Genomic DNA, 14,907 nt, shown 5'->3' with positions numbered 1-14,907 from the left:
CACTTTGATAATTATAGTTCAGGGCTATGTTTGGACTCTCTTAAAACATCATCAAAACAGATTTGAATACAAAGATAAGAATTGTAATTTAGTCATGTAACTAGGGAAGAGAGATAAAATATACAAAACATTTTTAACTAGAGAAATAGAACCCAAGTCACATTAATGTATTATTTAATCGTAAATATGTTTCATTTTAATTAAAAGCCTAACATTAAAAGTTAACATAATTGTACAGTAAACATATACACCATAAATCCGTAGTTTAGCGCCGTAACATACCGTAACGCCGCATTTGACGGATCATTCATATCTATGCTTTATCAACAACTTTTCATTTGTGGGCATTACATTTGTGGGCATTATTACATTTGTGGGTGTAACAACCCTCCGTCTCTTCTTCACTATCATCGTCATTCTAATCCTGATACTGGAATAAGCCCTCGAATTGTGAACCGTGTCTCGCTAAGACTCTTTTCACGGCTTTCCGAAGATTCATGCCGTTTTCTACTTTTTCAGTGAGGTTAGACATAATTTCATGATTGACGTCAGCTCTTCCAAGGTACACATTCTGCTGCAAGAAGTTGGAGTAAAGATCGAAAAAGCTGCGTTTGACAGCCCATAGAACTTTCACGTGAGCCCTTTCTTTAGCTTCTTCTTCATCCCTACCATCGGAGATATATTTTTGATATTTTTGTCCCTGAGGTCCTCGGTGTTTGTCATGGCCTGTTCTAACCATTCTTGATAAGCAGGGTTGTCCTCAGGTTCTTTCATGTCAGGTGTCTCTGACTTTGACGATTCATCCTCTCCTTCTCTTTCTGAATTACTTGTTTCAGATTCATCGCTAGATTCTACAACTCTTTGCTTTTTAGAGGGTGGTTCGGAGAAATCATCTTCACTAGTTTCTTCACCAGAGTTGGATTCTTCAGTCTCGTACCCATGATCTTTCATATCAGGATGTACATTCTGTCCGTGCCTCTTCATGTCGAACATGTCGAGATGGTAAAAGTATGCAATAGAGTCGAGATGGTGAAAGTATGAAATAGAGTCGAGATGGTGAAAGTATGAAATAGAGTCGAGATGATGAAAGTATGAAATAGAGTCGAGATGGTGAAAGTATAATATAGAGTCGAGATGGTGAAAGTATGAAATAGAGTCGAGATGGTGAAAGTATGAAATAGAGTCGAGATGGTGAAAGTATGAAATAGAGTCGAGATGGTTCGTTCGTTCGTGTCTCCTTAGATCAAGATAGTAATGTAAAGTTCCTTAACTTAGAAGTAAATTAAATTAAATTAAGTTCTTCCATCGCTCGATTGCTGCAATGGCCGTTTCATTAACAAGGGACAGGTCTTCATCTGTGCAACCCGTTCCGCCGCACTGCAAGAGGTGGTCCATCGTCTGAGTCTCTCCGCAGTCGCAGAGAGTATCTCCTTCATGGGCATAGCCCCATCTTGCCATATTGACCTTACACCGTCCCATTCTCGTCCGCATTCGATTTAGGCATTGCCACTCCGGCCACTTCAGGTTAAGACCTTTGATGAGTACGGGCTTGACTGATGGTGGAGGATTCTGTTCAGGTGGTGGGACAGAATCGAGGAAGCTGTGTCGGGATATAAGTCGTTTGTGGGGTTGTAAGTATCCGTGTAGCATGTGTCTGTCATCTGTCGCCTGCTTCATCCGTTCCTTTAGGCAGGTGTTAGTGCGCCTTTGGTTAGGAGATCCAATGCCAGCGAGGTGATATATCTCCTCAACTTTTGTTGGTTTCAGACATCCTGTTATCTTTCGATATGTGTTATTGAGTGTGGTGTCAAGCTTCTTCACATGGGCTGATCTGCTCCAAACTGGGCAAGCATATTCTGCGGATGACATGCATAGAGCAACAGCTGCACTTTGTACAGTTTTGGGGTCAGCGCCATAGTGTGAAGATACTAGCTTCCCGATGATGGCATTTCGAGATTCTACTTTGCCTATTGTCTTCTCGATATGTTTCTTGAAGGATAAAGTGCGGTCAAGTTTTACACCTAAATACACTGGATGCTCGCAGTGGTTAAGTTGCACATTGTTCCACTTTAGCTTCAGTTCTCTCTTTGCCTCCCTGTTCTTCAAGTGGAAAACACACACCTGAGTCTTGGATGGGTTTGCCCGTAGGTAGTTTGCTCTGTAGTACTCCGAAAGGCTTGCGAGCGCTGTGTTGAGATGGAGTTCAACAGCTTCGAAGGTACTATGCTGGGCTGTGATGCAGGTGTCATCTGCATAGATGAAGTTTCGAGTGTTCTCTGTTGAAGGGATGTCAGCAGTGTATATGTTGTAGAGTGTTGGCGCCAGGACGCCACCCTGGGGGAGACCGTTTTTCTGTTTCCGCCATCTGCTCTTCTGCCCATCCAGTTCGACAAAGAAGCGTCTGTTCTGCATCATCTTCTGAATGAATCTGGTGAGTTTGAGGTCATTTGTGATGTCATGAAGTTTTGTCTGTAGCCTTCGGTGATTGACAGTGTCATAAGCCGCAGATAAATCCACAAATACTGCACCTGTGATGAGGTTGTTCTGAAAACCGTCTTCGATGTGTTGGGTCAGGTTGAGAAGTTGTCCCGTGGTGGATTTTCCTGGTCGGAAACCTGCCTGCTCACAGTTCAGTTGGCTGTCAACGTGAGGCCCAATTCTGTTGAGAATAAGGCGTTCAAGCAGCTTGTATGTTTGGCACAGGAGCGAGATCGGTCGAAAGTTCTTGGCTTCGTTCGAGTCCTTTCCTGGCTTGAGGATAGCGACGACTTTGGTTCGGAGCCACTGTTTTGGGACACATGTGTTCTCGATGCAGTTGTTAAACATGTCTAGCAGCCATTTCTGTGCTACAGAGCCCATGTGTTTGATCTGCTCCGATCTGATGTCATCGATGCCTGCCGCCTTGTTGACGTGTAGCGTGGAGATACCTTTCTGTAGTTCTTCTTCAGAAATAGGTCTTGTGAAAAGAGACATGTTCTGGTCAACTCCAGGTAGTTTGTGCCTGTGTGAATTAGTCGTCTTGGGGGCCTTTCCATTTTTCAACAGCTGATTTGCTACTTCGTCAGCCGTAACATTATAATGCTGTTGAGCTCTGGTGCTGTCAATTCCGAGCTTGCGTATGGTGGCCCACGCTTTCCTGCTGCTGTGTCTTAAGTCTGTTGTTTCAATCATGTGCTGCCACATCTGCCTATGTCGTTGAGATATCCTTGATATAAGCTCTTCTCCAAGGTTGATGGTATCCTCTGAGAAGGCATCTGTGTCATAGGCTGTGGTGTAGTTTGCCAGAAGCTGACTTGATTCCTCATCGATTCCTGGAATGTATGTCGTGCGGCAGCCTCTTGGGATATGTGTACGTGACACCTTCTTGACTATATCTATGAAGGATTCATAGTTCTTTGGATCTGCAGGGAGATGTGTTAGGGCATGATCAAGGTGTTCGGTGAAAGCAGGCCAGTCTGCCTTAGCAAAGTTGAACCTGCGCTTGAACGGGGTCTTGTTTGGTGTGATAACTGCAGTCAGTTGAATGCCGATGGGTCGGTGTTGGGATCTTGGAATCGGCTCAGCTACAAACTTACGACTGGTGGGAGCAAGCAGCCTGCTGCAGAAAACTAGATCCGGGTTGTAACGTCTCTTCCAGCGGGCACTGGCGAAAGACTTTGGGAGCTTTGGATCGTGGATTAGTTTTAGGTCGTTGTTTTGGGCCCATGTTTCAACTAGTGCTCCATCATCTCCAGTGGTATCATATCCCCATTGCGTGCTGTGGCTGTTGTAATCGCCAATTACAATATGCCTATTGGTAGTGGTGGAATGATACGAAAAACTTATGTTTGGTGGCTTGTAGATGGAGGAGATCGTTAGTCCTTTGATTGTCACATTCAGCACTTCGATGTCGTTATTGTGGGTATAGGATGTAGAATCCGGTCTGATCTTCTCGTTCATGAAGATAGCACTTCCATATTGGCGATGTGGCCGCTCGATGGCAAGCTTCATACCCTTGATCTTGGGCCGTGGATTGTCGCTGCCGCGGTGAGTCTCTTGAAGACATAGTACATCGCAATAATAATAATAATAATAAGTAAAATAAAGTAAAATATCCGTACTACATATTGTTTCATTTCATGGATGTGTGTATTCTACGTCACAATAGTCGTACAACATACACCGTATGTCCAGAATGAATAGAGTCGAGATGATGAAAGTATGAAATAGAGTCGAGATGGTGAAAGTATAATATAGAGTCGAGATGGTGAAAGTATGAAATAGAGTCGAGATGGTGAAAGTATGAAATAGAGTCGAGATGGTGAAAGTATGAAATAGAGTCGAGATGGTAAAAGTATGATATAGAGTCGAGATGGTGAAAGTATGCAATAGAGTCGAGATGGTGAAAGTATGAAATAGAGTCGAGATGGTGAAAGTATGAAATAGAGTCGAGATGGTGAAAGTATGAAATAGAGTTACGGAGTTGATATTAGAGTGTTAGACCTCTAAAAGAGAGTGGGTGCTCTAGAAAAGTTGGTGATAAAGCATAGATATGAATGATCCGCCAAATGTGGCGTTACGGTATGTTACGGCGCTAAACTACGGATTTATGGTGTGTATGTTTACTGTACAATTATGTTAACTTTTTTTAATTAAAATGAAACATATTTACGATTAAATAATACATTAATGTGACTTGGGTTCTATTTCTCTAGTTAAAAATGTTTTGTATATTTTATCTCTCTTCCCTAGTTACATGACTAAATTACAATTCTTATCTTTGTATTCAAATCTGTTTTGATGATGTTTTAAGAGAGTCCAAACATAGCCCTGAACTATAATTATCAAAGTGTTGTGTGAAAGTCCAAAGAACTGGACGGTATGAACAGGGCGGAGTAAAACGAGCTTCGTTTGTCGAAAGGCTATTGAGAGGTTCATAAAGTCAATGCACGATCAATAAGAAACAACGGTACTATTACTGAAACGTAATTCAAATACAAAAGACACCCACCGTTATACAAAAACATACCCTTTACACATATAGGCTACAATACGCTTCCCCGTGTTGCCATGCGAGGATCACAGTATGGGTAAATACACATTCCTTTATTTATTTGATCGAACAATAGATATTGATCCAACCTACAACGGCTTTGTAAACGTTCCTTAGAAAGTCAAACACAAAGTATACCGGTAGAAAGAAAGTCAAAAAGTCAAAATTCCATAGACACACATGTTAAAAGTCAGTTCCAAAAAAGAAAATACCTATCATGCACTATTCAAAAGGTTAATAATTCCTAAAAATCTTTAAGTAAAATTCAAAGTATCAAAATTCACATAGAAACACGTGTTATAATTCACTTTTTGCTTGAAAAAAAATTTAAGTCCAACAGAGAAAATCACTAAGTAAAATTCATAAAGTCACAATCACATTGACATGCGTGTTATAAGTCAGTTTTTTTCGAAAAAATTTTCAAGTCCAAAATGACAAATCCCTAATTAAATTCAAAAAGTCAAGACTTCGTCAAAACCCCATAAATAGACTATGTCAAAGTTAATGTACACGAGTCAATTAGAAATAGTATAAGTACGAAAAAATTCGTGTACAAAACCTATGGTCGTCCCGGAACTCACTGCTATAACTACTCATGTATCTCTTTCAAAAGTGTTTGAACTAACTATAATAATCCCACTTTCATTCAAATTGTATTTAAAATGTCTTGATTAGTAACTGTCCCTTATTACCTACACATGTAGGCATGGGTGTCGATCCCCCCGGGGGGGGGGGGGGGGGATGGGGGGGGGGAGAGGGGATATATCCCCCAATATTTCAGGTGGGGGGGGGATGGCCTGTACAATCATCCCCCCAATAATTCACATTAAAAACAAAAAATGAAGAGAACAATTAATGATGAGAGCACGATGAGAGTAGTTAATGGTTATTACTCGCAAGATGACCATCAATATACACATTTTGCTATGATTTGTAAGATAGTTCACTAGTTGTTATGTTGTTTCCGTTCATCCTTTTTAAAATTCACGTCATTGTATCTTTATTTGTTTGTTTTTTCACTCATTTTATTTCCTGATATTTCCTAAAACATTTTTCAAAACGCGCTAAAAGTTACAGTCGTAATTAATTTGTGCAATATTGCCAAGAAAAAAAAATTCAACAAATTCCTTAATGTAAAGAACTCTTAAAGGTAAAGGAAAGCATCTGGGCAAGAATATCCCATGAGTTGTGGCCAGTTGAATCTGAAGTGATTTTAAAGCTAAGTGGGGTTGATGATGCGTTATTTTTTCATAATGCAAGTAAAGTAATAAAATATTGTATTAAATGAAGAGAAAGACGGTTTTGTCCAAATGGCAGCATGTAGGACACGTAACTTCCAGTTTGTTCCCTGATCCATACTCAGTATCTATTTTGTTTTCATGATTTCATCCATTTCTTTGTTTATTTATATCTCTACATGTAAAACATTTGAAGAGCTATTTTCCGAAAGGAGCAAATCTTTTGATAGCAAATAGAGATAATGATAAACGTTTTCCTCTATTTACCTTGAACAAAATTATAAAGCTAAATTACGAGAGAAATTATGAACACATGCATCTTTTAATAACAATTTTCCATGGACACCTGAACAAAATCGGGTAAACAAATAGATCTTTCTTAAATTACACACATGGATCTAGTGCCTCTTGAAAATAAGCTCTCTGTATGTACTTAAACAAGCAATACAAGAGAATACTCCAGTTCGATATTTAGGAGAAAGATTATTATGTCACAACTTATTTTTGTTTTATTGAAAAGCTGATGTAGGCCTATGTATTGTATTCAAACGTAACAGGCATAAGATAATTAGGGTGTTTTTTAAGGTTAGAATGTTATTAATTTTGAAGTTTTATTTATAACACCCTTCCAATAATAATGCACCTTCTAAGACTGGTTGTAGTTTTTGAAGAAAAAAAATAGTGCTCTGGTCAGGGCCTTCAGATTTCTATGATTAAGATCCATGACTACATGTCCACAACGGTGCAACTTGTAAGAACTAAATCCTCACATTCAATTTTAAAAGTGTTCCGATGGTACCTTTCGGGAGGGACTTCAACCAGTGTTTCTAACCGAGTACTCCAATAGAAATGTCTTATTGTTAACCTACAGACTGTTCTAGCAACCCTTGCCAGAATGGATGGTGTGAGGATACTAAGAAGTCGTTCAGATGCCACTGTCACCAAGGCTTTCGGAGTCGTTTGTGTGATAAAGGTAATGGATATGTATTTTTCAGTCAAACCGACACCGCGACAACTGACCGAACAAAATATTACATTGTGCTAAATTGGTCTGTTTGGAATCAGTTTGGAGTCCGCTACTTGGCTTTGTGACCGAAGTATAAGTCGAATACGGAAAAGTGGAACTACGGCGAACACTGTCTTTTTCTGAGCAAAGTACTAATCTAAACCTATATGCTACAGATGTTTAGAACCTGAAATTTGTTAGACAAAATTCACCTGTTACAATGTGTGACTCAACATCTACCCCCGAAACTAAAACCCAAAGATCTACCCCTCAGACATGGATCAGCGGACAAGTACCTCAGGCCAGTTACCCCCGGTCATCTGTCTACTAGAGCGCTTTTATACTCGGACAAGACAGTATCCCCTAGACACATAACCCCCTTGCTAACATCAGTCTTAAACAAGAGATAATTTGTTGGATTATTTATCCAAGGGATGCTTTTATAGATGGTAGTTGTCAGGGAGGAGGGGGGGGGGCAAATGTCCAGGATAGTTTTCCTAGGATACCAAGAATAGTCCGGGGTTTAATAGTTGTCTAACAATTATCGATGTAGCGTAATTTCATTATTCCTGATAGTTGACATGTCTAACGTCACGCTAAGATATGTTCTAAAAACCTACTCACCCGAATGCCCCCTTCCTAGAATTTTTGTGAGGGGGGGGGGGGGGGGGGGGGAGTGGACTGACTGGTTATAATGTTGTTGATGATAAGAAAATAACGGGACGCATTGTAATTGTAGTAATTTTTCTCTCGCTCCACTTAATTTGGCTAAATATCAACATTATTAAATTGAACATCATAATCTATATTCCATCTCTAGTTTAATCAACATTGAATAAATCACATATTTCATATCAAATCTGTGAAAGAAGAGCAACTTGGCTAGATATCTCCAAATTCCACAAAAGGAGAGAGAAGTTATAAGATACAAGTAAAGAAATTCGATATCAACATAGTAGGATGATATGTGCATATATACCCCCACAATTTAATGTTTACCCTTATCCTTTTTTCAGTCGATGTTGACCCCTTACCAACTGGTGATGTTCCTGTTCCCATAGTAACCGTCGCATCTACATCCGTAGGAGGTAGGATGAATTGAGAGGACCAGTGTCTCCATCATGCAACAGCAGTTTGTTATTCACTCGCAAATGATGTTGCTCTCCTCTACATGGGGCCTCCTTTTAACAAAAAGGCTGATGTATATGAGGGTTTTAGTCAGTGGAATGGACGATTGTGATATTGATATGTAAAGTTACTACACTAGAATGCCCGCCTGGGTATACTTCTACTCCGATTCCAACAAAAGAAAGAAGAAACTGAAGTAGAAATTTAGACCAGAATGCTCAAGATAAGGGTATAGGATGACACATAATTTATCGAAAAATCAACCCATTGTTAGTGAAATAGACTACTCAATTACCTAGATACATGTATTGGAAAATCACAATGAAGTATTACGTGATGCAGATATGATTTTATCTGGCTCACTCAATATCTATGTGTGTGTTTATTTTTGTTCATTTTTTCCTTTCAATTCCACTTCCATACAGATGTCGATGAGTGTGATGTTCATTCAGACTGGTGTGATACGACTAATGGAGTCTGTACGAACTTGCCTGGTTCATTCAGTTGTTCCTGTACTGCTGGTTATGAGTTAGACATGGACGGAAGAACTTGCAATGGTAAGATACCCATATTTAGAAAATTTGGTCTTGATATAGAATACGGCATAACATTATGAAGGTAATTTAAGAGAAAATACAGGAATAACAATATCTTTGAAAGCATTCACAAGCCTATAAGGTATGATGATATGACATGAATATTGTTTAAAAGGATACTTTGAAATGTCTAAACCCTAATAGGTTATCTAGGCCACAAATATTCAGAGATAACTAAACACACTTAAATATTTTGGCTAAAAGAACCGAATCTTCTTATTCACCTTTTAAATTGATATCGTCACTATTGTATTATATCACTTATTTTGTTGGACCTGCACAACATGCATTCTTTGATGCACCATATTATTCAATATTATTTTCAATTAAAATTTCTTTTAATTGTTTTCAATTCCCCTTTCATATAGATGTCGATGAGTGTGGTGTTCATCTAGACTCATGTGATCCGACTAATGGTGTTTGTACAAACATGCCTGGTACATTCAATTGTTCCTGCACTGCTGGTTATGTGTTAGACATGGATGGAAGAACTTGCAATGGTAAGATATTCATATTTAGATTATTGTGTCTTGATATAGAATACGGCATAACATTATAAAGGTAATTTAAGAGAAAATACAGGAATAACAAAATCTTAGAAAGCATTCACAAGCCTATAAGGAATGATGATATGACATGAATATTGTTAAAAAGGATATTTTGAAATTTCTAAACCCTAATAGGTTATCTAGGCCACAAATATTCAGAGATAACTAAACACACTTAAATATTTTGGCTAAAAGAATCGAATCTTCTAATTCACCTTTTAAATTAATATCGTCATTATTTTATTGTATCACTTATTCTGTTGGACCTGCACAACATGCATTCTTTGAAGCACCATATTCTTCAATATTATTTTCAATTAAAATTTCTTTTAATTTTCAATTCCCCTTTCATATAGATGTCGATGAGTGTGGTGTTCATCTAGACTCGTGTGATCCGACTAATGGTGTTTGTACAAACATGCCTGGTACATTCAATTGTTCCTGCACTGCTGGTTATGTGTTAGACATGGATGGAAGAACTTGCAATGGTAAGATATTCATATTTGGAATATTGTGTCTTGATATAGAATACGGCATAACATTATGAAAGCAATTTAAGAGAAAATAAGGGAATTAAGAGAAAATACATGAAAATAAATCTTAGAAAGCATTCACAAGGTCTATGAGGTATGATGATATTGACATGAATATTGCTTTAAAGGATATTTTTTTTTACCCTAATGGGTTATCTAGGCCGGAAATATTCATAGATACCTATAACACACACTTTCATATTTTGGCAGCATGAAATAAATTATTCAATCCACCATTTAAATTGATATCGGCACTAAATTGTATGACTTAGTTTGATACTGTCCAAAACAGCATATGATTGGACCTGCACAGCGTGAATTCTTTGATACACCATATTCTTCAATATTATTTTCAATTAAAATTTGTTTTGATTGTTTTCAATTCCCCTTTCATACAGATGTCGATGAGTGTGATGTTCATTCAGGCTCGTGTGATACGACTAATGGAGTTTGTACGAACATACCAGGTACATTCAACTGTTCCTGTACTGCTGGTTATGAGTTGGACATGGATGGAAGAACTTGCAATGGTAAGATACTCATATTTAGAAAATTGTGTCTTGATATAGAACACGGCGTAACATTATAAAGGTATAAAGATATTGACATGATTTTTTATAAATAAATATAAATATATATATATATATTTATATAAATGTGTGTGTGTGTGTGTGAGACAGGGGGTGGGCTTTATAGGAACCAAGCATTTCAGAAATCATACAGCAGGATTCCTGTTGAGAATGAGCATACAAGCCCTTAATAACGTTGTTCATTTTTTAAGGGATATTTTACTGAGTTCTGAGACAAATGTATAACAGTTCAAATTCAGTTACGACAAATCATCATGGAGTTTGAATACAGTGTATTTTTTTAAAAATCAAATTACAGCGCAATCGACCGAAGTTCTATGAACCGAATACTTCGAACATCCAGTTTTTCCCTATTTGAGTTGGAACACGGTCTCGTGATATTCGAAATCTTGAAATCATGTTTAAAATCGCGATTCCATTGTAGCTTTTTATGTTAGCAATGTTTGGATTAAAATACGTTGCAGCATTATTTATGCTTCCTCTGCAGAAGGAGTTCTGTGTGGATCAGTGATGTGCGTGAATGGGGGTGAATGCGGAACGACCGAAGGCAACGTGAAGTGCCAGTGTCCGCAAGGATACGCAGGAGAAGACTGCGGTACCGGTAAGTAGATAGCCATAGGCAACTTCAACTTGTAGATCTTATACTATTCTGACTCTTTAACAACTCCGCCGCCGACGATAACAATAACAACAATGACAACAACAACAACATCGTTAAATTGTATTACTTTTAGGGCAAATTTCTAAACAGAGTTGAAATTCATTGCAATATTGTGCGGTATAGGTACGTCGGTTACCATAAGGGAACTAAAACTTGCAGACCTTTTACTATTCCAGTTTGCCATCACCAACAACAAAACCACCATAAAAACAACGGTAGTATATTGACAGTATTTTTTTTACGGGCGAATTTCTAACCAGAATTATTGTCATATTAAGAGGTGTATTGGTATAGTGGTTCATTACTAGACTCTCAATCCAATGGTTGAGGGTTCGAATCCGAACCCGGCACTATTAAACGTACGTTGGAAAGACATTAACCCATATTTCTACTCTTCACCCAAGTGTAAACGGGTACCTGGTAATTACTGGGGTAATCGTAATTGAAGGGCTCTCAAAAAGAACAGCATTGAAGTTAATGAGGCCTCCCTGGGTAAAAAAAAACCCAAACTTGATATTATCTATTATCTATTATTTATATTTTGAACATTTTCCCATGTCCACTTCAATCCGTACAGAGGAATTTCCTTGTGGAACTCGAATATGTATGTAGGAAAGGGAGTTAATGCCACAGGGCCAATGACAACGTGGAGGGTCAATGTCCTCGTGGACACGGAGGGTAATGCTGCAGTGGGTGTATAGGTACAGCAGGTAGAAGAAAAATAAAATCCCCGAAATTCATATACATTTAATGGCGACGAGAACAAATGAACCTTGAAGATCTGATAATCATCCACTGTACTGAGTAAAATTCTCATTGCTTAGGGAGTTGGATGTTGGACGCCTAGAACCGATAAATCCAGTCTTGGTCATTCGGTGTTATGCATTTTGGGGGGTTAGGTCCCCTAACTGTGGACCACATGGTTTGCTGTTTGATTCCATGCCCTAACGTCGTGTTGCAAGAAATTAATATACCCGTGAGGCTGTCCACCAAGGTGTAGTAAATAATAAGAATGAGTTGCCTGAATGTTTTGAGTGGCTTAGGGCAGCTGGGCTAAATCCAGGTTGATAATAGTATGGCGCCTTAAGCATAATAGGCGCCTCAAGCAGGAACTGGAGAGGATATGTGCACATTATGCACGTATATTCTTTTATTATTCAATTTCATATCGTTGACAGAACCTTTAGAAACGCGTTTGGTCAATGGAAGCGGTGCATTCGAAGGCAGAGTTGAGGTGTACTACCAGGGATCTTGGGGTACCGTGTGTGATGATCTATGGAACACGGTAAACTCCAACGTTGTGTGCCGATCCTTAGGATATATTACAGCAGCTGGCGATTACGTTACACGCACCAACGTTTTTGGAAATGGGACGGGGGATATTATCTTGGACAACGTCCAGTGTGTAGGTACTGAAACCAATATCGCCTTCTGTCCACATGTGGGTTACGGGAATCATAATTGTGGACACGATGAAGATGTTGGTGTCATTTGTGCAGGTAAGCGTTAGATTAAGAGTTTAAGTGATGCATTTACTCTAATTATAGTATTACCTCTTTGTGATATGCATTGGATTTTATAAAGAGGCAGCTGATAAAAACCTTCTATCATGATATTAGCTCACGCAGGACTTGTATGGAACATGGTGGTTGTGTCTTACAGGGGTGCACTCTCGTAATCACAGAACCCCCACCATATCCGAGGGTAGAATTGCATCTATGCAACAGCTGCAGCTTGACCGTATTAATATCCATCTGCCTCTGTTCAACCAGGTGTAGTAAATAGTAAGAATTGATTGCTTGCAAAGCCTTGAATGATCTAAGCATTGGATCTAAGTAGCTTAGGGCAGCTGGGCTAAACCAGGGTATTAATGGTAAATGTTGGAGCCGCCAAGCTGCAATCATCAACTGGTGTGGATATGTGCGGCATATCGCGTGTAGCTTTTCTAACATTGATATTATCTTGGTATTAATTAAGTTTGTATATCGTTGACAGAACCTTTAGAAACCCGTTTGGTCAATGGAAACGGTGCATTCGAAGGCAGAGTTGAGGTTTACTACCAGGGATCTTGGGGTACCGTGTGTGATGATCTATGGAACACGCTAAACTCCAACGTTGTATGCCGATCTTTAGGATATCCACAAGCTACCGATTTTTTTAGAAGTGCCGACAAATTTGAAGAAGGGACGGGGAATATCATCCTGGACAATGTCGAGTGCGTAGGAAATGAAACCAATATCGCCTTCTGTCAACATGCGGGTTACAGGAATCACAATTGTGAACACTATGAAGATGTTTGTGTCATCTGTGCAGGTAAGCGTTAGATTAAGAGTCTAAGAAGTGATACATTTAATCTAGTTATAATATTTCCTCTTTGTGATATGCATTGACTTTTATAAAGATGCAACGGATGAAAACCTTATGTCGTGATATAAGCCCCACTCAGGACGTGTGTGGGAGCATGGTTGTATCTAACAGGGGTGCACTCTCGTAATCCCAGAACCCCCACCTTATCCGAGGGTAGGATTGCATCTATGCAACAGCAGCTTGACCATATTACCTTACAAGTTCTACAAGCATCGTCGTCGCATTCAATGTATATGGCATCCATTTTCTGGACTTCTTTTTTCCCTTCAAGATTAACTATGGTTTGACCGACAACTACGCCTACATCTCAAATAAACGTACTTGTTTTCTTCATCCCACCCCTCCTAAAACGATAAGCAATGGAAGGGGTGTAACGGGCCTGGGTCCCCTTTTTACAGTCCCATCTTCGTGAATAGCTTTAAGTGCAAAGATATAAAAACGAATGCCCCCAATTTCAAGTGTTAAAGCTACTTTGAATGCACCTAAAAATGCAATAAACCTCTTTCCGTCAGAGATGTTTTGGTATTGTGCCCCACCTCTTTACAAGATCCACCCCTGGTGGCCAGTAAATACACTCTCCTTTAATTATGCATATTGAAAATGTATATCAAGTCTTGTGTTATTCGCCCCTTTTTTCTGGAATGATTTGTAGAGAGCCCCGTAAAGGGCTCAGTAGATGGAGATTTTTGTGGATCTGTGATCTGTCTCAATGGGGGTCAATGTGACATGACTAGTGATGCTCCGATTTGTACATGCCCTTCCGGATACGAAGGAGTAGACTGCGTTACAGGTATGTCGAAATCAGAGCCATCTATACGTAGAGTTTGACCAACTTGGTGTCATTTGGTCACAACATGGCGGATGATGGGGATGGGAGGGGGGGGGGGGGGTAGGCCTGTCTGGACACTTATCAAACATAAAGCCTTCTCCTTTGCCTTCAGATTGAAAGAAAAATATTAACAAAAAACCACTAGCCGCCACGAATAATTGTCCTTCATAATATTGTCCAACATAACTCCGATATGAAATATTGCTTTTAAAATTCTCCAAACCCCTGTTTAAAATCAACAGTCCGGACACACAACGTCTGGGTTTATATTATTTGTTTTTTCTTGCAAAACAAAGTAGTATTCAGAACTGCAATTGTATCAACCTTTGTCAATCCCATGATAACAAGTAAAACGTCATTGTCATTGATTGTTTTTTGG

The 14,907-nt window shown here is 39.1% G+C and overlaps 2 protein-coding genes across 2 annotated transcripts; one reads left to right on the top strand and one right to left on the bottom strand.

Moving 5' to 3' along the window:
- Positions 1-630: 630 nt before the first annotated feature.
- Positions 631-3,990, bottom strand: LOC115921474. Its single transcript, XM_030978978.1, has 2 exons — positions 1,379-3,990; positions 631-976 (listed from the first exon to the last, which is right to left on the bottom strand). The coding sequence occupies exons 1-2, from the start codon at positions 3,988-3,990 to the stop codon at positions 631-633; spliced, it is 2,958 nt and encodes a 985-aa protein (XP_030834838.1).
- Positions 3,991-7,165: 3,175 nt separating this feature from the next.
- Positions 7,166-13,656, top strand: LOC105445305 (deleted in malignant brain tumors 1 protein-like). The gene is made up of 9 exons (XM_030978975.1): positions 7,166-7,232; positions 8,293-8,364; positions 8,830-8,961; positions 9,369-9,500; positions 9,905-10,036; positions 10,480-10,611; positions 11,159-11,272; positions 12,511-12,831; positions 13,328-13,656. The coding sequence occupies exons 1-9, from the start codon at positions 7,166-7,168 to the stop codon at positions 13,654-13,656; spliced, it is 1,431 nt and encodes a 476-aa protein (XP_030834835.1).
- Positions 13,657-14,907: the final 1,251 nt, after the last annotated feature.

Source organism: Strongylocentrotus purpuratus, unplaced genomic scaffold (genome assembly GCF_000002235.5).
Source record: "Strongylocentrotus purpuratus isolate Spur 01 unplaced genomic scaffold, Spur_5.0 spur5_contig_815, whole genome shotgun sequence".
In the NCBI taxonomy this organism is placed as follows: domain Eukaryota; kingdom Metazoa; phylum Echinodermata; class Echinoidea; order Camarodonta; family Strongylocentrotidae; genus Strongylocentrotus; species Strongylocentrotus purpuratus.
This window is presented reverse-complemented; position numbering and strand designations above follow the sequence as displayed.